Genomic DNA, 24,417 nt, shown 5'->3' on the forward strand with positions numbered 1-24,417 from the left:
TCATTAGTGTACATAGCTGTTAGCATTTTCAGTTAACATTTCAAACGTGTTTCAAGAAGCCAGTCTGTAACACCTATGGTGTGCCATGAAAGACACATTAATCTAATTAAAGAATAGAATGATAAGGAGATGCAAATTGAAGTCAAACTGATAGAAAAAGCCCAAAATTGTAAGTCTTACCATAGACTTTGCGTGTCGCTCAACTGGCTGTCAGTTGCCTGCTCCCGCTTTCCTAGATGAGTATTTTGAGCATATCCATTTTTAAGATTCATTTTCAGGGATGGCGCTGTGCACACTAAAGGTCGCTGAAGCAGCCATTTTCCGTTCCACTTATCTGGTCTTTTCCTATTAATCTAAACAGTATGCATGGGATACGAAAAGCCTTCCCTTCTGCTCTTTCTTGTTGTAGTGACTGCCTTTGCTCCTGTAAGTGTGTTTCACTCCTACTTTTTTTGCCTCCATTGGTGTGTTGAACTTTTGGGAGAACAAGGGTTCTGTAAATTTGTTCTAGATGTCATACAACATAAAGGATGATGTGTATGGCTGTCATTAAAGCTGATACTACTTACACATTGGAAAAATTCAAATGTCAGTATTAATCCTCTTCAACTGAAAGGTTTTCACATTGCATTGTATGTGGTACTATGAAAAGGAAGGGAGATAGGTTTGTGATGACAGAAGTGTCCTGACAGATTTTCAGATGAAATTAAAATGCTCCTCGCCACCTCCTTTACAGCACAGTTAACACGTCACCACTTTTTTCCACTGTATCAAATATGAAATTAAACTGTTGTACAGTAGAACACCATTGTAGTGTCTTTGCAAATTAGAGATGCATATTGGAAGGTGTGCAAATTAATTGAGAAACTTACAACAGTTTGTGGGTTTGTTTTTTTTTAACAAATCTTTGGTTGCATCATCAAATTGTGAGGCAGGATACTGAGAATGCTGTTTATCTTTCGATTGGTAGGAGAACATTAAAGCTGAATATTTCTATTGCTTCTACTTTTGTATGCTTTTCAGATCTGGTTTCTGGAAAAGATGATTGTTCGTGTGAGGCTGGCACTGGGAACTGGAACTTAAAAGTAGAGCAGTATTTTATGTGGTTGCTAGGTGGTAGTTAATCCTGGAAGCTTTGTGGAGAGTTGCGGTGCCATCCAGCCATCCCTAAATGTACTCATGGTTCTGCTGTGCTGTATCAGGATGGAAGTTTCAGATTGACTTTGGCTGGTGATGGATCTCTTCCCTGAAGCCATTACTGAGTTTCTCTTTATTACTAACTAGAGTTACTGTTATTATTTAACCTGGGGGGAGAGGGAGGGGAGGCTGTATATTGATTCCTCTCATTAATTTTTAGACAGTTCCTAAAATTACAGTAATAAAATTAGAAATGGTGTGAAGTCTTTACTACTTATCTTTGTTTCTTGCCTTTGTTTGTTTTCATATTCATTGACTCTTATTATTGGGGAAAAAGCATTTTGATCTCTTTGATGTTCATCTAGCAATCTTGCAGTTTCCTTCAGTCTGTAAACTTCGAAGACTTGGAGATGCTCTGTTTTTAAAAGTGGCTTATGTTCTTAAGCTTCTGAACCTCTCTTGTCTTTGGCATTTCATCTCTTTGCTCACTTCTGTAAATTTTCTGAAAGTCTCAATCTCAGCACTTTTGCGTTCTTGCTGTAGCATACCAAAACAATGTTTTTATAGTTTCATTTTCCCTTTTCTGAATTTTTCTTTGCTGGTATTAGTGACTGAAGCACATTAGAATACTTAAGTGAGACCATAACATTAGTTATATGATAATGACTAATTTTTGTCTTCTTTACTAAGCTGAAATTTACTCTGCCGCTGCAGCAGAGCAGTTGTTTGCTAGTTTATTTGTTTCTGTAAATTAAGCCTAATTGTGTGTGTAATATAATGGGAAACAAACAGGAGGAGTTGGAAGCAATCATGCCGCTGGAAAGCTGTGACCTGATTGCCATCACGGAAACTTGGTGGGATGAATCCCGTGACTGGAATGTAGGTCTTGATGGCTATAGGCTGTTCAGAAGGGACAGGCAAGGAAGGAGGGGCGGGGGCATTGCCCTTTACATCGAGAAGACATTACAGAGTGAAGAGCTGTCCCTGAAGAATAACCACGAGCAGGTCGGAAGCTTATGGGTAAGAATCAGAGAGAGAGGCAACAAAGGGAACCTAGTGGTTGGTGTCTACTACAGGCCGCCAGATCAAGAGGAGCTGATAGACGAAGCGTTCTTCCTCCAACTCCAGGAGGCTTTGCGCTCGCAGGCTCTCGTCCTACTGGGGGACTTCAACTACCCCGACATCTGCTGGAAAAGCATCACGGCAAGCTGTAGGCAATCCAGCAGGTTCCTAGAATGCATTGAGGACAACTTCTTAAGCCAGATAATAAGCACCCCTACCCGAGGGGATGCAATACTAGACCTGGTGGTCACCAATGCGAGTGAGGTCGTTGGGGATGTCAAGATCGGAGGCAGCCTGGGCTGCAGTGACCACGCGCTGGTGGAACTAACGCTACTGAGGGAACTGGGAATAACGAAGAGCATAGTCAGGACCCTATAATTTTAGGAGGGCAAATTTCCAGCTCTTCAAGGAGATAGTCAGAATGACTCCCTAGGAAATGGTCCTCAGGGACAGGGGAACAGAACAGAGCTGGCAGGTCTTTAAGGATGTATTCCAGAGAGGGCGAGAGCTCTCAATCCCCAAGTGTAAGAAGTCAGGCAGAGAAGGGAAGAGACCGGCATGGCTGAGACGAGATGCTGGTCCAAACTAAGGAAGAAGGAGGAACTGCACGGGCAGTGGAAGCAGTGACTGGCTTCCTGGGAAGAGTATAGGGAAGCTGCCCGGTTGTGTAGGGATGGGGTCAGGAAGGCCAAGGCACAACGTACCCCCGCTCATGAGCGAGACCAGCAAACTGGTAACAGCAGATGAGGAGAAAGCTGAGGTACTCAACAACTTTTTTGCCTCAGTCTTCACTGGCAATCTCTCTCCTCACCCCTCCCGAGTCGATGGATGGCATGAAGGAGACCAGGAGGGTAAAATCCCTCCAGCTGTAAGTGAAGACCAGGTTCGGGACCTCCTGGGGAACCTAAATGTACAGAAGTCCATGGGACCTGATGAGATGCATCCCACAGTTCTGAGGGAACTGGCTGATGTAGTTGCCAAGCCACTCTCCATGATATTTGAAAAGTCATGGCAGTCAGGGGAAGTCCCCAGTGACTGGAAAAGGGGAAACATTGTGCCCCTTTTCAAAAAGGGTAGAAAGGAAGACCCTGGGAACTACCGACCTGTCAGCCTCACTTCTGTGCCTAGGAAGATCATGGAACAGATCCTCCTAGAAGATATGCTAAGGCACATGGAGGCCAGGGAGGTGATTCGAGACAGCCAGCATGGCTTCACCAAGGGCAAGTCCTGCCTGACCAACCTAGTGTCTTTCTATGATGGTTTAACCACAAGGGTGGACAAGGGAAAACCAATGGACGTCATCTATCTGGATTTTTGTAAAGCCTTTGACATGGTCCCCCACAACATCCTTCTCTCTGAATTGGAGAGCCATGGATTTGATGGGTGGACCGTTCGGTGGATAAGGAATTGGTTGGATGGTCGCAGCCAAAGGGTAGTGGTCAACGGCTCAATGTCCGGATGGAGACCAGTGACGAGTGGAGTCCCTCAGGGGTCCGTACTGGGACGGCTGCTGTTCAATATATTTATCAATGACATGGACAGCGACATCGAGTGTACCTTCAGCAAGTTTGCAGATGACACCAAGCTGAGGGGTACGGTTGAGACACCAGAAGGATGGGATGCTATCCAGAGGGACCTGGACAAGCTGGAGAGGTGGGCGTGTGTGAACCTCATGAGGTTCAACAAGGCCAAGTGCAAGGTCCTACAGCTGGGTCGGGGTAATCGCCAGTATCAAGACAGGCTGGGGGATGAAAGGATCGAGAGCACCCCTGCTGAGAGGGACTTGGGGGTACTGATAGACGAAAGGCTGGACATGAGCTGGCAGTGTGCGCTGGCAGCCCAGAGGGCCAACCATGTCCTGGGCTGCATCAAGAGAAGCGTGGCCAGCAGGTCGAGAGAGGTGATTCTGCCCCTCTACTCTGCTCGGTGAGACCTCGCCTGGAGTACTGCGTTCAGCTCTGGAGCCCTCAGCACAAGAAGGACATGGAACTGTTGGAGCGGGTCCAAAGGAGGGCTACAAAAATGATCCGAGGGCTGGAGCCCCTCTCCTATGAGGACAGGCTGAGAGAGTTGGGCTTGTTCAGCCTGGAGAAGAGTAGGCTGCGGGGAGACCTGATTGCAGCGTTTCAGTACTTAAAGGGAGCCTATAGGAAAGATGGGGACAATCTGTTTAGTAGAGACAGCAGTGACAGGACAAGGGATAATGGTTTTAAACTAAAACAGGGTAGGTTTAGGCTGGATATAAGGAAGAAATTCTTTACAATGAGGGTGGTGAAACACTGGAACGGGTTGCCCAGAGAGGTAATGGAGGCCCCATCCCTGGAAACATTCAAGACCAGGTTGTACAGGGCTCTGAGCAACCTGATCTAGTTAGTGGTGTCCCTGCTCGCTGCGGGGGGGTAGGACTAGATGACCTCTAGGGGTCCCTTCCAACCCAAAACTTTCTATGATTCTATAAAATGTAGATTGATGATTCTTTGAACTTTCCTTCAACCTCCTTCTTTTGCTTTGTTTTCCTAATTTTTGAGGCGAAATAAGGAATTTAATGAATTTGTAAAGTCTCTGTTGTTTCTGTAACTTAATAATTTTGTTTGAACTGCAGTGAATGATATCTCCTTTTATGTAGGTAAATCAGAAGGGGTGTCTTGTCTGAGAAACATTTCTTAACTTGCTCTTAGGGTAACAATACCTATATGACACACAGGTTATTTCTTTCTGTTTTAAAATGAATACATACAGAACAGACTTTCTTAAAACCTTGGTGATGGCTTGTTTTTATCCTGTGGACTTCTTGGTACAAAGAAGAAAGTATTCCAAAGTGTCAATGTCTTCCTTTTTCTGCTGTACTCATTATTCTCCACCTACCCCCAAGCAAATGGGTGATTCACATCAAACAGTTCTTACTTTTTGAGCTAATAGTCAAGTCTACCAGTTTACAAAGACGTTTCTCACTTAGGCACTTAGCTAGGAGATTGCGTAACCTGGTTTGTGGAGATGTTAGGCAAGTGGAGGAGAAAAGAGGAACATCTGGTATTTTCTCAAGAGAGTACAAAATACTTTTTGTAGCAATTCCGTAAGCAATAACTGAGTGATTGTAGTGCACTGTGTGTGTGGTTTCCACTGCAAATTACTCTAGCTGTGTAAGTGAAATACTCCGTACTTCTCAGATGCCATTTTTCTGGAATACCAGTAGAAATGGAGGCCTGTGGAGAAGCTCCAATTGCATGGCTGTGCGACTAGATATATTGACTTGTGTTTCCTGTGCCTTCAGACCATATGAAGAATAAATGCTTTGCCTTAAGAGTGGTTGAATAGAGCTAGGCAATCTAAAATAGAGGTTTGCATGGCAGAGCACATGTATAAGGAGGTGGTTAAACTTCTGCATCGGTATGGGTGAGTGAAGACAACCACATGTGAAGCAGTGGAACAATCTAAATGTAGCTCTGCAATAGTGACTCTGCTTTGTTGTGATGAGGATTTCTTATGGGCTATAGTAGCTGTATTTGGTTTCCCCATGGCTTTTAACTGTGCGGATTTCATGACATTTGGCTTACAGATGCAGAAGTGAGGAATCATTGAGGTAGCTTAACTTACATTCCCATAGTTATATGAATACACAAAGTAAGCATAATTTACATGAAATTACGCTAGACGAGTTTAATATGGAGAACTGGGCAGGGGGTGTGTGTGTCCCTACTGGCTTCGGTAAACATAGACAGCTTTTAATTTAGAATGACCTTCATAATCACTGACTCTCTGGATCACCAGTCAGAATAATGTGCATGTGGCAGAGCAGTTCCTACTGGTGCCATGTGCTCTTTATTATTTTCTTTCACCCTTAAAATAAAGTAAATATGAGGCACTGTTCATTTACTGCTGGATTCATTCTGGTGAATAGGAGGCATATTCGGGGAGTCTTTCACTGGTTTTTACTTGACTGAGGGGAAAGGAGCGTCAATCTGATGTGGTGTTAGTACACATCATCTTTAAAGAATTCCTCCTAAGATAGCACTGCATCTGTGGTGGCAGTTATGTTCTGGGTATGTTTTGTACTGAAGAGATGCCTCTAAACCTGATGCTTGCTGCGAGAACCCTCAGTTTCAAAGTGGTTTTGTTCAGCCACATGTGTGGCTTGCTGTGAAGGTGTGGGAGTCCAGTTCATGGCTCTAATCTTTAACCTGAAAATGTTTGGTTCTCAAAATGTCTCGTCTGTTCTAGTAATTCATTTGTTGCCTGTTTCTGTTTGATATCACAGTTGTAAGGGGGAACTTGACGATTAAAATATTCTGGAATCAAGTAATTGGTGTGAGGCTGCAAAGATTTAGTGTTGACTTCATTAGAAATATTGCTTGCTTCTAAAATTCTTTGGGGTTAAAGCCTCTGAATCTCTCCTTGTCAATACTCTTACAGCTTTGAATGTTAACAACTAGGAGCCCTCGGCTCTGTCTTGAAGGCATAGCACAACTACAGAGTAAGAATATTTACGTACACTTGTGATTTAAGTACAACAGACAACATATGGATTTAAATAGCTGAAGCTTATCACAGGGAAACAGTGTGAGTCAAGGTTGTATGCACGTTCTGAGGGTGCTAAATATACCTAGATTTTAGCTTTGTTGATACAATGATAAAGTATAACTCCAAAGGAGTACTTCAAGAAGAATAGTAAGGTGGTTTTGTGGATGTTTACAGGAAGCTTCCTGTAGTGTAAACAGCAGCATTAGAGAAAAGTAGATTCTTACTTGAATATCATGATAATTAACCTTAAAATCAGCTCCTTTCGAAGACGAGACTCTGTGGCAAAGTAGTATTCCTTAGCTAAAAAGAGATGACAGAAGATGTTTATTTTATCCTGTCTGATGCTTTCTGAAATCTACTGAAAGCTTTTTTAAAAGGACTATGTGAAATAATCTCTTTAGCTCAGGAAACTTAGCTATTTGCATGATGTGTGGTTAAATATATTTTACATTCTGATTATGACCTTTCAGTGCTACTGTAATAAATAATTTGCTGTAATGCTGGAGGCATATTCGTGAAACAGAGTTGTCATGCTTGTAAAATCTGAAATTCTCACAAAGAAGAAAAGTTCTCTAGGGATCAGCTGGTTTTCCAGCATAGTGTTTTCTTGTGAAGAAATATTGTTCTGTAGCTATTCTGGGAGGAAAAAAGCTGTGAATCTGTCAGCTGTGAGTACAGCAAGAAGACTTAAGTCTTAACATGTGTCTTAACATCACATATGCAAAGGAACTTCCTAAACTGACAGTGAGGTCCTGTAACAAAAAAGCAGCTTAGTTAAACCTAGGGCTACTACTATACCTGTCTGGAAGAACTACAAATTCAATACTTATTTGTGCTGATGGAGTGTGCTGTTGGACCGCACACTTTTTTTTGAGAGAAAGACAGTTTGAGAAGTTGTTGGTGCTGTGTTCTCCTGTCTTGTTGTGCCATGAGGCTGTGCTTTTGAACTGCCTCCCTGAACTCATTCTAGGTAAAAATGAAACCAGGCTTTCAAAAATGCTTCCACTTAGCCAAACATTGCACTGATGTGAGCAACAAGGTGACAAAAGATGAGAATAGGTGGCGGAGAAGCTTCTTACTCTCTGCTTCAGAGATTGTATGGCATCTGTACTGTCTGAGATGCTAGTGACTTTTGTAATTGAAAGAGACAAGAAGTGTATTGCATTATGAATGAGGCTCATAATGACACACCAAGAAATTATCACAATTCTTATTTGACCAGACGTGCTGATACGTTGATAGCAGGTCATAACCATTGCTACCTAGCTAACATTTCAACACATTGGCATAGTGGTGTAAGTTCCTATTTCTCTGTTAGCACCTGTGGGTAAGACAGTCACATACTATGGTTTGCTGCCTTGGATTTTGTGTGAAGCGCTGATACATTATTGTTGTGAGTTAAGCCCAGTAGGTAGCTAGATACCACAGCCCCTTGCTTATTCCCTGCTCACTCCTAGTGGGGTGGGGGAAGAGGAATGGAAGAGTAAAAGCAAGGAAACTTGGGGTTGAGATATAAACTGCTTAGTAAGTGAAGAAGTGGAAGAAGAAAGAAAGAAAACAAAAGAAGTGATGCAAAAGCAGTCATGCACAACCTCCCATGGGTAGACCAGTGTCTACTCAGTTCCAAAGCAATAGTTGGCAAACCTAACTGAACACACCACCCTGCTCCTTCTCCCTTTTTATTGCTGAGCATGACGTTTAATGGCATGGAATACCTCTTTGGTTGGTTTGGATTATCTGCCTTGTTGGGTCACCTCCAGACCTCTTGCACACTCCATAGTCTACTTGCTGGGGAGGCAGTAGGAGAAACAGAGAAGGCCTTGATGCTGTGCAAACACTGCTCAGCAGTAACTAAAACATTCACGTGTTAAGAGTATCATTTTGGGCACAAATCTAACACACAGCATCATAGAACTGCTATGAAGACAATGAACTCTATCCCGACCAGGCCCAGAACAGTTACATAGAAAGGGAACCAATGCTACCAGTCACCTGAGAAAAGTGACATTTCATTTTTGTAGCTATCCATAGCTAACAGGACAGATGATTTGCTTACAATTATAAATGCAGCCCCACTCTTTGGATTTAATGATCGACTTTGCAGGGCGTTTTTCTTTTCATTTGACAGAACAACTCGCTGTAGCTGTTTTGGGCTGCAGACAGATGGTGAGTCTACTTCCTCTGGTTGCTTCAGACAGCGTTTGGCTACTGCTTTCGCTTTTTAACTAGTATGAACAAAACTTGTCATGAGCTTACGTGAGAGGCCTCTTGGTAAGACTCCTTATTTGGTCCTTTGCTGTGACAACTAACAGCAGTAATAATTCTATTTTAACAGTGTTCTCTGACAGAAAGTTGTGTAAGCTATCATTGTACTTCTGTTGGTGTGATGAATGAAATCAGGACATGTTTGAAGCTGATTTCTTCCAGTTGGACTGTCTATAGTGTTACTGTCTCTGGTTCTGGTGGCATCTAACTGATAGGCAGGGTAGTTACAGGCATCAGTTTGAAACTGAGGGGATCTTGCATTTGATACTAGTCTTCGTGGGCATTTTTAAATTGAGTTCAGTCTATTACTTGCATTGTTTCTCATTAAGAGATTGATTTAAGCTGTATTTTACAAAGTTGATGACCAAATGCTTTTGGTTTAATTTTCTTGTTATGGGGATTATTTTTTTTCCTTTTTTTGTTTTTTCCTTTGGCTGTTTGGCCAAGTTCCTTGCCTTTGTGATGAGAGGGAAGGAATGAGTCTTGAAGTTTTAAGCAGTATGGATGCTCTGCGAATGTTGCTAAAGGATCAGAAACAATGCTTGATAGAGGAACTGTGCTTTTGGTTTAAGTTAATAAATACGAACATTTATCTAACTTCTAATTCATAACTAGTTATAATAACATGCAGAAGATATCAGTTTGCATGATGATAACAATTTGCAGACAGCACCAAGCTGAGTGGTGTGGTTGATGTGCCAGAGCGACAGGATGCCATCCAGAGGGACCTGGACAAGCTCAAGAAGTGAGCCTGTGTGAACGTCATGAGGTTCAACAAGGCCAGGTGCAAGGTCCTACACATAGGTCAGGGCAACACCCTGTGTCAGTACAGACAGGAGGATGAAGGGCTTGAGAGCAGCCCTGCCGAGAAGTACTTGGGGGTGCTGGTGGATGAAAAGCTGGACATGAACCAACAATGTGTGCTCGCAGCCCAGAAGGCCAGCCATATACCAGGCTGCATCAAGAGAAGTGTGGCCAGTAGGTCGAGGGAGGTCTGCCCTGCCCTGGTGAGACCCCCTCCCGGGAGTCCTGCATCCAGCTCTGGAGGCCTCAGCACAGGACAGACATGGACCTGTTGGAGCGGGGCCAGAGTAGGGCCACAAAAATGATCAGAGGGCTGGAATCCCTCTGCTATGAGGAAAGGCTGAGACAGTTGGGACTGTTCAGCCTGGAGAACAGAAGGCTCTGGGGAGACCTTATAGCCACCTTGAAGTACTTCAAGGAGGCTTAGAAGAAAGATGAGGACAGGATTTTTAGCAAGGCTTGTAACAGGACCAGGAGTAATGGTTTTAAACTAAAAGAGGGTAGATTTAGACTAGATGTAAGGAAGAAATTACAGTGAGGGTGCTGAAACACTGGAGCAGGTTGCCCAGAGAGCTCGTAGATGTAAAATCTGTATTTTAGTAGATTTCACTTATTCTGAGTTCTATTAATAATCTTCTACTTCTGACTGAAACATTATGGTTTTTGAATGACAGTAAATTATTTCTTTGAAGTTACTGTATTTCTGCAAGTAAGACCAGTCTTCTAAAAGTATGGAATGCCAACTGCCAGTTAAAGTAATTTTTAGTATGTCCTTCAGTAAACCCAGTGGAAGGTTATTTACTGTCATGGCAAATGTTCAGTTATGTAAAATGTCACATTATTTTAGTTTCAGAAAAGAAGCTTTGAAATAGTCTACTGTATATATCATACTAAAATTGTATGGCAAAATACTGCTTTGTATGCTAGAAGGCTAAGTGTTTTTTCAAGTGATTCCACCCCAAAGATCTCTAAGCAGGTGGACAGCTTGTGTGTGTGTGACAAGCCAAGACTTAGGGCAGTCCTCTTGTGATCTGTGAAATGAGTGACACTAGTTTTATGTTCAGTTCCCAGTCCCCTGTGAACAGGGATTTTTGTGTCAAATGAGGTAGAACATAAATAAAAGTACGTCTATAAGAATTTTTAAAAACACAGCCCTAGAACACTTCAATTTTTCAATTGTTTGTCTCTAAGATAGAGGTGTTCTTGAAGTTATATGACCTTGAATAGTAGCTTCTACCCCAAAATTAAATAGCTAATTAAAATTCAATTAGCAAGCATCTTAATCCTTGGAACTTCATTACATACTGGAATATTTTTTGTGTACAGTTAGGTTTGCTGCGTAAGCAGTGTTGTTTTTTCAGGGAATAAGACTATGTATCTTGATTTAATAAGGCTTTAAGCATTGCTTCTAGAGACATTAACTGTGTTCAGTGTATGTATTGGCATTGTTGTATGTGTCAGTGAAAAGAGTCAAACTCACAGTTGCAGCTGTGATTGGGCAATTGATTCTATTTTTGATCACGAAGTGTGCAAAAATGCTTTGATTAATATTTCAAATGCTCAAATACAAAAATTCAGAGTGTACTCTGTTATGATGGCCCTATTGACTTATTAGAGGTCTTCCTATAACTTCAAGAAAAGGAAGACCTTTCTTTAGCTGAATTTATTAGAAGAAAGGCACCCTCAGTGTTTTTGAGAGCATTTGCAATTGGATGTGTCAGCAGTTTCTGGTGTTAAACTGTTTCCCTTATAGTAATTCCTCTGAAGTGGCAGCTATTGTTAATTTTGTGTTTATGACACTGAATTTTCATTTAAACTCAATAAGAAATATTTTAAAAGATTTTGTCCCAATCATGTGCTCAAAATCAGTTTAAAGAGTCATATGTGCCAAGATCAATCACACTTCATAAAAATGTTACAGTAGTTAAACCACATGGTAAGGAATAAGGAAAGTACCCAATTATCTCATAAGAAACAGTATTAATTCTCTTCCAAGAAGAGGTGTGTTGCGTACTACCTTTTGCTGGGATAGAAAACCTCCTACTGGCCACTGCCTGTCAGGTTCAAAGTTCCCGTGTCTGCTGCTTCTGAGAGTGTTTTCCAAATGGGTAGGTCTTGAGATGTGTACACCCACCTCCACAGGTAGCTGACATGTTATGTTTCACAGATGCTAGGACTTACCAAGAGTTAGTTGTTGTTGAGTGATGGATCAATTGCTGATGACACCAAACTGGGAGGTGTGGTAGATACACCAGAAGGCTGTGCTGCCATTCAGTGTGACCTGGACAAGCTGGAAAGTTGTGCAGAGAGGAATCTGATGAGGTTCAACAAGGGCAAATGCAGGGTCCTGCACCTGGAGAGGAACAACCCCATGCAGCAGTACAGGCTTGGGGTGGACCTGCTGCAGAGCAGCTCTGCGGAGAGGGATCTGGGTGTCCTGGTGGACGACAGGTTAACCATGAGCCAGCAGTGTGCCCTGGCTGCCAAGAAGGCCAATGTCATTCTGGGGTGCATTAGGAGGAGTGTGGCCAGCAAGTCGAGGGAGGTTCTCCTTCCCCTCTACACTGCCCTGGTGAGGCCTCATCTAGAGTACTCTGTCCAGTTCTGGGCTCCCCAGTTCAAGAAAGATGAAGAGCTACTGGAGAGAGTTCAGCGGAGGGCTACAAGGATGATGAGGGGACTGGAGCATCTCTGCCACGAGGAGAGGCTGAGGGAGCTGGGCTTGTTCAGCCTGAAGAAGAGAAGGCTGGGAGGGGACCTAATAAATGCTTGTAAATATCTGAAGGGTGAGTGCCAGGAGGATGGGGCCAGACCCTTTTCAGTGGTGCCCAGTGACAGGACAAGGGGCAATGGACACAAATGGAAGCATAGGAAGTTCCGTCTGAACATGAGGAAGAACTTCTTCCCTCTGAGGGTGACGGAGCCCTGGCACAGGCTGCCCATGGAGGTTGTGGAGTCTCCTTCTCTGGAGATATTCAAGACCCGGCTGGACAAGGTCCTGTGCAGCCTGCTGTAGGTGACCCTGCTTCGGCAGGAGGGTTGGACTAGATGACCCACAGAGGTCCCTTCCAACCCCTGCCATTCTGTGATTCTGTGATTGTGTTCTCAGTGCGTTATAATTTTATCTGCCTTTGTTGACTTAGGGTGGACATAATGTTGTATGTTTGCAGGTTCAGCCACAGAAATCTGACCGCTTCTGAGGATGAAATGTGTCCTTGATTTGAATAAGATCAAACTCTCACCTTCTTTTTTAAATGAGAGGGAAGAAAAAACAGAACATCTAAAGTCTTCTGCATTTCCTTAAAATTTTAACTAATTATGCTAGAGTGGAAAAAAAAAAAGGCTTTTTGCTGCCTCTTGATTTAGTAAAATTATGAATCTGCTTTATATATGCAGCTGAGAACTCTTCATTTACCAGTGCTGTAGTCTGGGGGATCCCGAGACCCAAGGGAGTCTGCAAGTAGGTGATTGCCAAGGCTGGAATCTGGAAGGCCTAAGGAATATGTGCTGTAACAGGACAGGTGTACTGAAGTGTGGGTTTTCACTGTGTCAGAACTATTAGAAATGGGGAGGAGATAACTGGTGTATTGGACAGACACAGGCTTCGTAAGTGCAGTTGAGAAAAGTCCTTTCGTTAGTGTTGTCCTTTCCTAGCCTGGAATGGATTTGAATTGTCTGAATCTTGTCATTCCTCTGCTGTCAGCAAATGTTTGTTGAAACTCATTAGAAAAATGTTCCATCCCTTTCTGTTTGTCCATGTATATATAGGATGATACATCCTACTGATGGTTTATTAATGATTACTTGAAAATACTGTTCTGATGACTTATGATGCCAGAAGACTCTGTTAATGATTTTTTTTCCATTTTGCTTAAAGAACATTATTCTGTAAGCTTTTAATTTTACTAAAGCTGCAAAGTTTGGCATTAAATCATTGATGTAATAAAGGTTGTTTGTTCATTTCATGTGTCCATGTGCAATTTTTGCAATTACATATGACTTTCCCCAAGACTGTAGCCTGATTCAGTGCATCGAGTGAGCAATGTTCACTCTTAATGACGGGCTATTAAATATTTTCTTTATTCATTGTGTAGCCTGAGGTTTATTTACTGTATGCTGTTTTCTGAAGACAGAAACCCTAATTTCTGAAAGAAAACTTCCAAATATCCAAACAAAGAAAATTAATGTATTCTCACAAATGACCAAGGTCATACTGTCCTCATTTTCCTGCAGCTGTATGTGCAAAGGTCAAAAGCACATACATACTTCTGTGAGCCTGTTTTGAAATGCTTAGTATCCATTTCCAGGAGCATTTAGTTGAACGTATCTGGTATTATATAAAACTTTCTTAGCTGACTTCAAATGCTGCTTAAATACTGATGCATCTGCAAGGTCTTTACAGCAAATGAGGAACACAGTCATACTTTTCTCACCCTTAGAAGATGTTTGTTGAAGCGATGTGTTTGCTATTGCTTAGGGCTCTGACAGTCGTTAAGTAATACCTGCTCCTCCATGACAGCATTTGCTGTCTTAATTGGACAGCTTTTTTCTTGCAGATAACTGAAAGACAAGTTACAGTTACTGCATAACCAGGTTTTGATGTCAGAAGATGTGTGTCCTATGCACTCAGTGATGTTGCAGTGTTACGGAAATATCATTAACATCTGTATAGGATGTGCATACAATGCTGCCAAATTGAGGTTGTGTGCCCGAGCTTAATTACATTTTTTCAACTGCTAAATGCTTGCCTTTGATACCATCATTGATTTGGGGGTTTTACTTGTGTTTAATACACATTCAGTGGAATAACCTCCTTAACAAGCAGTCAGCGATGATGTGTATGGACCTTTCTGAATTGTACCTTGGATTCAGGCCTGTCATGGAGTGTTCCCTGTCCCAGCTGTTTCAGAAGGTTTAGAGTGGTGAAAATGTTGTTTACTTGCTGAAAAAAGGCAGCTGTTGCTCACGTAGCGATTGTGCAGATGCATGCTGTCCTGTTGAACCCTGCATTAAGAGATACTTGAGATCCAGAGAAAAATTGCCTTAGCTTTATGGCTAAAATATTGTTAAAATAGGATAGGAAGATGTTTCTTGGTTTGTTGACAGCAGTAGGTGATAAATACTGGGTTTTTCCAAAAGTAGGAGGAAATAGCAACTCATCTGAATGAGTAGTCTGTAGCAGAGCCAAGCTGGCACAGGGTTTGCCTTGTCAGACAAGGTGGGTGCTCTGTGGCATCAAGATACTGTGAATTACTCTATATTGAGAGCTGTGTGACACAGTGCTATGTTAAAAATCTCTTGCTTTTTTCAGCTTAATCGTTTTTGGAGTCAGTGTTGCTTATTATTTGGGTCAAGAAATAGACACTTCTGCAGCGATATCCTTTTATAAAATGTGTCAGATATATACATACAGAGAAACAGATTTGCTATGCATTAGCAAATTATTGCATAGCAAAAGTTTACAGTGGGCCCAGAGTTTAATTTAAAGTGCAAAAACGTAACTTTGACTTCAAGTTTATATTCCATTCAAAAAAAAGTGTACTTTTGATGTGTCCAAAACTCTTCTACATTTAAGTTCTTTTGTGATTTAATAACCATACAGTCATTGCATATATGCTACTTTATTCTCTAGTGAAATCCATGTGGTTTTATTCACACTGTTCCTGTAGAATTTTTTTAATCGTTTCTCATGGATGGACTTTGTCTTGCGTGTAACAAATTTCTGTAAAATTCAGTCATCAGGTGATTGTGGGGGGGTGGTGTTGTTTTTTTCCCTCTGGCCACTGTTGTTTCTTGGCTCGAAGACAAAAATCCTTTCCTTAAAGCACAGAATCACAGAATGTTCAGGGTTGGAAGGGACCTCTGTGGGTCACCTACAGAGGCTGCACAGGACCTTGTCCAGGCAGGTCTTGAATATCTCCGGAGAAGGAGACTCTACAACCTCCCTGGGCAGCCTGTTCCAGTGCTCTGTCACCCTCAGAGGGAAGAAGTTCTTCCTCATGTTCAGATGGAACTTCCTGTGCTTCAGTTTGTGCCTGTTGTCCCTTGTCCTGTCGCTGGGCTCCACTGAAAAGGGTCTGGCCCCATCCTCCTGATACCTTGAGATATTTGTAAGCATTTATTAGGTCCCCTTGCAGCCTTCTCTTCCTCAGGCTGAACAAGCCCAGCTCCCTCAGCCTCTCCTCGTAGGGGAGATGTTCCAGTCCCCTCATCATCCTTGTAGCCCTCTGCTGGACTCTCTCCAGTAGCTCCTCATCTTTCTTGAAGTGGGGAGCCCAGAACTGGACACAGTGAGATGATGATGTTTACTCCTATCTACTTGCCCTGTCTCCAGAGAATCGTGCAAGAATTTATATATTTTCTTCATTGTGCTGTGCCAAAAATTGGTGAAACAGAGCTATTTCATCTTTGTTCAGAAGAAATCATAGACTTTAATCAGGAAACAAATCCCTAGGTATTAAAAATTTAAAGGATGATATTTTTGGAGCTTTTTTTTTAATCTAAACAAAAATATTTTATGTGGCACTTTCCTCAGGCTAGTATCAAACTGCAGAGACAAAATTTATTTCTCAAGTTTGTTCATTGAAGTAGTTCCTGCATGACATGGAGGGACTGAACTTACTGTATAATGCAGTTATTCCCAGAGATATCCATGACTTAGATTAGGAAGCATTTATTGTTTTGTCATTTCTTTCTGTGATAGGCAGCCTGAAGAGGAGAGTGCTGGAACTGAATGTACTGAAAAATACAGACAAGCAGAGGCACAAGAGCTAGATGTAGTAGGAAATGATCAGCTTGTCTATAAACCAGGTAAAAAAAAAAAAAAAAAGACTATGTATATGGTTCATATTATAAACTCAAGATATACCTGCCTTTTCCTCCCTGTGGTCTTTCCTCCCATCTCCTCTCCTAAACAAAACTGTGAAACCTTATTTTGTATTTCTTGTTTGTTTAATGCTGTATGTGCATTTGTTTGTTTTGTATAAGGTAAGGTATTAAAAAGTAAACACCTTATTTTTCCGGAAACCACAATATATGAAGCTGTTGCATACATCTGGTTAATTGTACTGAGGAATGCAGGTGTAAGATTGAAATGTATCTGCAAGGAAAAGATACTGCTCATTGGATTCGTGTCTTTATTCTGTTTTCCCATTTTCTGTCCATGTTATTTCTGTGTATATACTTTATTGTTGCTTTGAACTGCATTTAGAGAAATTTGATTGCACTTCTTTCCTAGGAGCTCTGGTAAAAGCAGTGTGAGGCTGCCTCACTTGTCAGGACAGCTCAACTTCAAACTCTTACTGAGCCTCTTAATTTCCAAATTTGTTAGTGTAGCTTATTTCCCAAGAAAAAGACATTTATCTGATTTATCTGTTCCGTGTGTCGTTCTCTGTAATACTATTTGTATCCCTTTGATAATATACCAAAATTTGACAAATTGAGAAATTTTCTAGGAATTACTGTCCTTCAATGCTACTGCAAATTACGTGACCTCTGGAACTCAGGTAGGTGCTGAAGCCATTTGTTTGGTGTGTCATCAGCTGAGAGGCAGTAGGTGCAGTTGGCCTGTCCAACGTGTGCAACACATCTGACTGTCTGTTCTAACTACAAAATACTTACACTTGTTCACTTGACATTACTTAAAGTTTGTGGGAGAGGAGGAGGTATTGGAAGCTGAAAATAGGGCAGTAAAGGGACTGGAAGAAGCTTCAAATACTGTAGTTCAGTAATGTGATGTTCCCTAGTTTTTCATGTGCTTTGCTGGTGAAGGAAGGACAGCAATGAGTTGACTAAGCATAATTTCCTTAGATGTTTCTTCAGAAGTATAGTGGTATTGATTAATTCAAGGAAGTACTGTAAAATTTAATGTCCTTCAGCTATTAAATCAGAAATATGCTGCAGGTAGGCTAGCACTTTAGCAGCACTGGTGGCCTGCTTAATTTTGAATGGAACAGATGCTAGCAATATTCCTCCTATAAAAGAAACGGGGTTATAGTTTAGGCTTGTTAGGAAATACTTCTGCCTAGTCATCTTGGTACTTTATTTTATAAACACCTATTTTCTCTTGGTCTACCCTAAAACGATTGTCCGTGAAATTTATACCTTCTAATATTCTTGCTGAGAATATTCCAGTTGTAACTTATTTAAACAGCATCTACTCAGCAGAAAGGGCTAAAAAAAAAAAATCACTAGAATATGAACATATGCGTACTCTTATTATGAATCTATTGGATGATTTCCTCTGTCCCTTTTTTCCCACCATTTCATACTCTTTGTCTGTGTCATGGTCTGGAGTCTCAGTTGCTTCAGGAGCTGTTTCCTGTGGTGTCAATGGCTTCTTCTGGTCAGTGCTCTGCTCCCAGCTGTATGCCGTCCAGTGGGGGACTTGTGACAGACTGGGTAGTGACAGGACTGGAAGATTCCTGCAGCTTTCTGAGACCGAGCTGCCGAATCCCACCTAGATGTAAAATAACACAAAAATGGCCGAAAATCCTGGTTCTTACTGCTATGGACTTTGACTTAGATTCAGGAATATTATGTTAGGATAATAATAAAGAAGCTCCGTGAGTGAGCATGAGATTTGTAATGTTAATTTTATGGATTATAAATGTGTATGTTGTTAATGAGACTGCTGTTCTCAAATGGTAATATGTTAATCATGCAGATTTTAAGAGCTCCAGGATCCATGTGTAACTGTCAGCTGTATCAATCTGGAAGTGCATGTTCTATTTAAGAACATGAAAAATTGTTGTAGATGATCAAGGATCTGTCTAGACCAGGCCCTCCCACTCTAGCTATGTTGAGTACAAATGTAGTCAAGAAATAAGCGGCACAACGTAGAAATGAGAAGCTGATTTGCTCTGAAGGTTTTGGAGTTGGTACCCCTTCTGTTGCTGCTTTTTTTCTTTCTGAAGTGCTGTTCTAACTGTAGATGATATCTTCCATATAAATTGACAGCATATTTTAAATCTTGCGTAGTTACTGAAACTGTTGTGGTGTTTGCTTGTGCCTTGGTGCTTTATGAAGTTCTGTTGAGTTTTTAAATTTTCTGCTTTCCAGTTTCTTTGAAAGAGCATATGCTCTTATACTGAGAGGACAACTATAAATGCCCAGTCTACTTCTCTGTAAGCAAAACTGAGATCATCAGGGAACTGCACTTAAGAGTTCTGGCTTCTACAGAAGCCGGTAGAAATGACGCTGCTGTGAAAAAGAAGTTGAAGTGAATAAATCAAAGCAGAAGAAAATACTTTGTTGCAACTGTTAGCCAAATGAAGTAGAGTATTAGCAGTTCTTCTTCCCTGACACATCAGGCTAGTTTCACAGTTGGTGCTGGCTGTTTGTCAGCCTTACACACCTTCGATTCTGTCAGGTCACAGGGTGTTGTGCAGAGGGAGACCTTCCAGGGCTGTGTGTAAGGGACACTCACCTACTAGAAGTATCCTACGGAAAACAGATTCACCCCCCTCCCCCGATCTGGGTATTCTAAACTGTATGCACTACAAGTTTTACTCTTAAGAAAGCTTCTGAATTTCTTAATGAATTCCTTTTTCTTTTCTTTTTTTTAAAGGACACCTGTATCCTTATTTTCATGCAGCTTTGTGGAGGCAGGGTTTTTTCTATCTTTGTTATTTTCACACCATTAAATGGATCTCTTCTCGTGATCTTTTAAGTCTGAGGGGAAGTAATTGCTCACAGAGAAGAAGAAATTCAAACATTGTTTCTGATCAGGTTTCTGAAATATAAAAAAGGACAGTAATTTCTAGAAATATATATGTCTATGCTCTGTTCTGCCCAGTCAGGAAGAATAATGGCTTTGCCCAGGCTCTGGATTAAGCTCTTCAGAGCTCAGTCAGCAGCATGTTCAGGTACTTTATGACTGAAGTAGCAGGAGTTACTGTGAAGTGCTTGTGCTTTGTGGCTTGATGTAGGAGCCTCGTGGTTTCCAGTGGCTTTCTTTTCCTGTGAGCTTGTTTGCCAACTGTAATCCCTTTGTGTGTTTGTAGCTCAGTGGAAGAATGATCAGTGACATAGTAATCATCTCATTTGACTTGCATTAATGCTTCTTATGCGCAGAAATATTTTGCTTGTCATAAGACAGCATGGTGGGCAGTTGCGTGCTTCCTCAATTTACTGTTTTCACAGTGGAAGTGTCCTGCATTCTCTGTGTCAGAATCCAAGGTGCGTGTTTGAGCATGATGTCTTACAAAGGTGTGCACTGATTGGCTTTGTTGTCCCAGTCTTAATAATGTTTTCCAGAAACTATAAGCAATGGAAAAAGCTAAAGTTTATGCCTTTCTTGCTGAGAAGCCTGTGGTCCTGTAGCTCCTTTAATTTGTAGGTGCCTGTGTATTTGCAAAAGTGATCTGTTTTTCTAAAGACCTGTTCTCACTTTGGAATTTATTGCATAAATAGTTGTTAAAAAAAAAAACACCAAAACACCCAAAACAAACAACAACAGTTGAAGATGGTAACACTGTGTGGTATAGAGTGCACAGCTGAATGGTAGTTTAAATGAGTAGAACAACCTTGGAACTTTCATAGGGATATTCATGGTGGCTAACACTGGATGAGCATTTCCTTTTGGTAGAATTTTTTCTCCAAACCTCTCTGCTTAGGAGAAGGCAAGATATTGCTGTTACAGAACTGTCATCTAAAAAGCAATGTAAAAAAAGTTACATTTCATCAAGGAAAAAATGTTATATACAAAATCAATTAAATTGATCTGATTATTCAGCAGATACATGAATATTTGTGGTTGTTTATTTGCTTCTGGTTTGTTCCTTTGTATTTTTAAAATAAAATTCTTAATTGAATTTTAGGTTAATGATTTCTTATTAATACACTGGGTTTTTACCAAGCTAGAGAAGCTTATAATGTGAATCCTACCATTTAAATTTTTATGTCCCTCCCTTCTTTTTTATAAGCACTGTTATAGAACGGCTGCTGTCTTTTGTTGTATAGTTTTAACACTTTCAAAATTGTAATTGTTACATGGAAAACCTTATAAAGGTGGGAACCCTATGTTGCTTTAGCAGGAATATGCTGACACTGGGATGTTTTCCCTAGCAGCTTGAGATTTCTTCCAGCATTGGTCAAATTGTGCAGAGCTACTGATATCTGAGTAGTGGCATGTTTGTGCCAGAGGGAAGCCAGTCAGCCTTTGTACAGTGTTGCTGTGGCAGAATGCTATATAGGAGTTCTCCTGGGGAATATATTTAGAAACTTGACCAAAAGTATTTTAAAGAGGACAGTTGATATTTTCCAGGGATGCTGATACTAAGTTCTGGTTTGTAGGTGTTTAGTAGTACTAAGTAAATCAATGTGCAGTGATCACCTATAAGTGTTGCATTACACAGAATCAAGGTAAAGAACCTTTCTTGTTGGAGAGTGTGGCTTCAGGAGGTGTTTTATGAAACTGTCTTAATGGTCCAGGTTTTGGAGGTTTGTTTTAATGTGGGAATAACTCATTTTGTGTTCCTTGACACTTGAAGACAATTTGGGGGGTTAGCGCTCATTCAGGTATGGTGTAGAGACACAAGTTGTTCTGCCTGCTTCTACTCCCCTGCTTTGTAATATTTAGTAACACTTCCAAAGGAAGGAAGCTATAACTATGTAGTCAGTTACTTAGTTTATAGTGTTTATTTCACAGTAAATATTTCCTCTGTAAAAAGAATATTAGATTTCTTTCAGCTACTGTAAGTATTTCTTAAACGTTTTTATTTGTATGCAAATAAGTTATTTCACCATAGTACCTGGTGAAGCCCATTTGAAATAGAAAGCATTTCCACTTTTGATTTCAGTATAGTGGGTTTTTTAAGCCAAATTGTTTAATTGTAACTTGCAGAATTGTTGCTTATGAAGTCTTGTCCTTGTTTCCCCTTCTACAGCTGCCTCCACACCTGTTCAATCACTCTTTTGTTCTTCATGGTCAAACTGACAGCAGGCTGCTGAGCAGAAATTCATGGCAGCACTGTAAGGTTTTTGTCCTGTATTTCCCAGTGCTAATGGTGACTGACTCCTGCCAAGAGACTGCAGAATGTAGTATCATATTGAGAGATCACCATGATATTTAGCAGAATTGTTTTAAATGCCAAGTAGTAGAAATATAGTGGTCTGTGTATCAAAGTATGAATTATTTTGTACTGTGGATCCAATAGACTTTAAGAGAAACACCACATGGGTACATGAAGAAAGCATATTTTTTCAGTATTGTCAAAAAAGTTCATGGTAACAGGGGTAGATTTGGAAGTTGTAATGCAAACTTCAAAAATACTATTTTTTGAATGAAGAGAAAAGCATATAGAATTGTATACATCCTTGACACTGGTGGTGGCTTATAAGCAGAAGCAATATCTTTTTGTAGCTACTGGCAGTAAAATAGCAGTCACATAAACAGAATATCTCTTCAATCTATAAATACAAAAAAGTTTTAAGTCTATTAATACTTACAAGTATGTGATTCCAATTTGGTAGAAGTTAGGTTTCCAAATACTGTGATCATATTGTTCTGCTGTTCTTCCCCTTTCTCTGTTGAAATAACTTACTCTTGGTTATTTTTATGCCTAGGTACTTCATTGTCTCACTGTGAATCGAGTGATGGGACTTCTATACCAATATCTAACCATAAATGCATGGATATGCCTATAGCAAAACACAGGGAAGAGGTGAGGGAATTATACTTTCTCTCACTATGAAATAAATTTGAAAATCATGTTTTGTTTTGTTGCTTTGTTTTTTTTTTTTCAGAGGAGACTTCTGTTCCTGTTTTAAGCATTGTACAAAATCTTTGTTTATTGTACGGAACCATTGTGTAAAAATTCTTAGAGGAAGAACCATTGCTGTTAATACTTTCTGTTTATAGATATTTATGTAAAATATGTGAGTGTGTGCCCATATTCTTTTCTGTGATCTTGTAATGTTTTTTAGGAGTCCAGTTATCTCCATATGCCTAGAAGATAGTAGAAAATATATCACAGTATTTTACAGAGATTTGATGTGTGGCCTGGAAGCTATTTCAAATCTTTTTGAAATCTGTTTTGAGTTGTTTTGTAGACTTACAAGTTTTCTTGAAAAAATTGTTTCAGATAGTGTCTCTGATAGAAAGCAATTCAGTTGTGGTTGTGCAAGGAGCAAGTGGCAGTGGTAAGAGTACACAGATTCCACAATACGTTTTGGATTATTGCATTCAGCGATCTATCTACTGCAACATTGCTGTTACCCAGCCTCGGAAAATTGGTGCCAGCAGCATTGCCAGGTGGATTAGCAAGGAACGATCGTGGAAGCTAGGTGGATTTGTGGGATACCAGGTATAAGAAAATTTCAAATTGTATTTAAAACTACATTAAAAGTACTGTATCTTCTTTCTTGATTACTTTTAAGCAAATCTGGCATACTGAAGAAATGTTAGAGAATCTGCTTTTTAAGTGGAATTGCTGATTTGTAGCTGTCTCCTGTTAAACAGTCGTAATTAAATGTTCAAGCTTTTGAAGCCGAACAACTATAAATGCTAGTGAAGACTCCAACTGAAATACTGAATTGTCTGCATTCTGATAATTGGACACATCTATGTTATTGATTGTTGAAATGATTGCAGGAGAACTACAAACATGTCACTTGTTTCCTTTAAACTCCTTAATTAACATACTTGATTTGTGTGAGTTTACTACATTTACCTGTCAGCCATGTCAAAATTTTTATGCATTTATGGCCAGACTGTTCTATGAATGTCCTCTTGTTTTTTTAACATGTGAAAAACTTGAACTAGTTTTCCCTTTTAAATCTACCTCCTTTCGTTTTGTCAGCTGTGTTCCATCCCTCTGTTTATAAACTTGATGTCACTTTCATCTTTTGGCACAGATACTGATTCTTTGATGAGCTCTTTGAGTAACCACAGTAAACTGCTGTGATAATAGCTGTCTCGGGACTAGCTTCTCTGGGTCCTGAGGCCAGTGGGTTCGTGTTGGTGCTGGCAGTGGGAGGATTGTGGAGAGTTGTCTGCTTCTGGAGTCCTTTGCTGGGATGAATATGTGTTGGTTTCTTCTTCCTCTCCATGCTTTTTCTTGTTGTTTCTTCCTTTAGTTGTTCCACTTAGGGTCATATTTATATATGTTTGCTAACATGCATTTACATCTTTCTTTTCCTTCACTGGTCTGCAGCTCCAGGTTACATATGTATGTACTACATATCATGCCATTTATGTATGTTAGATGCTTTCTCTGTTACCCATAAAACCAATTTTGTCCAGTTCCAGGTCTGAGGGGTTTTTATTTTTAACTGGCTATTGTTTATATCATGGAGTCTGCAGTACCAAGCTTCTCCTTGACCTGTTATTCTGTCTGCTGTTCCTCATCCTGTGTCTCCGCTTTCCAAGGTCTCTGCTACTGCACCAGGCCTGTATATCTCTACAGTACACTGTCACAGCTAGACCAAGTAAAGCAAAGGTAGAGGCAGATCAAGAAAAGTTCAGAGAAAACAGGGTGAATATGCTGTAGTCCTGAGGCCTTGCAAACTCAATACAAAGTTTATGGCCTGTTACTAGTAATAGCAATACTATATTACACGGCTACAGAGACACATCAGCTTCATTTTCACATCAAAAGGATCTTTATTGTCATCCCTACTGAATACTAT

General features: G+C 40.6%; 1 protein-coding gene across 1 annotated transcript in view; it reads left to right on the top strand.

The window, feature by feature from the left end:
* Positions 1-24,417, top strand: part of TDRD9 (tudor domain containing 9) — an 87,592-nt gene that overhangs the window by 9,289 nt on the left and 53,886 nt on the right. Inside the window, exons 2-4 of the mRNA XM_075426684.1 lie at positions 16,490-16,596; positions 22,354-22,451; positions 22,872-23,093. Of these exons, the coding sequence (XP_075282799.1) occupies positions 16,490-16,596; positions 22,354-22,451; positions 22,872-23,093 (427 nt within the window). The remainder of the gene's footprint in view (positions 1-16,489; positions 16,597-22,353; positions 22,452-22,871; positions 23,094-24,417) is intronic.

The sequence above is a fragment of the Opisthocomus hoazin genome, chromosome 7 (assembly GCF_030867145.1).
Source record: "Opisthocomus hoazin isolate bOpiHoa1 chromosome 7, bOpiHoa1.hap1, whole genome shotgun sequence".
NCBI classification, from domain to species: Eukaryota; Metazoa; Chordata; class Aves; order Opisthocomiformes; family Opisthocomidae; genus Opisthocomus; species Opisthocomus hoazin.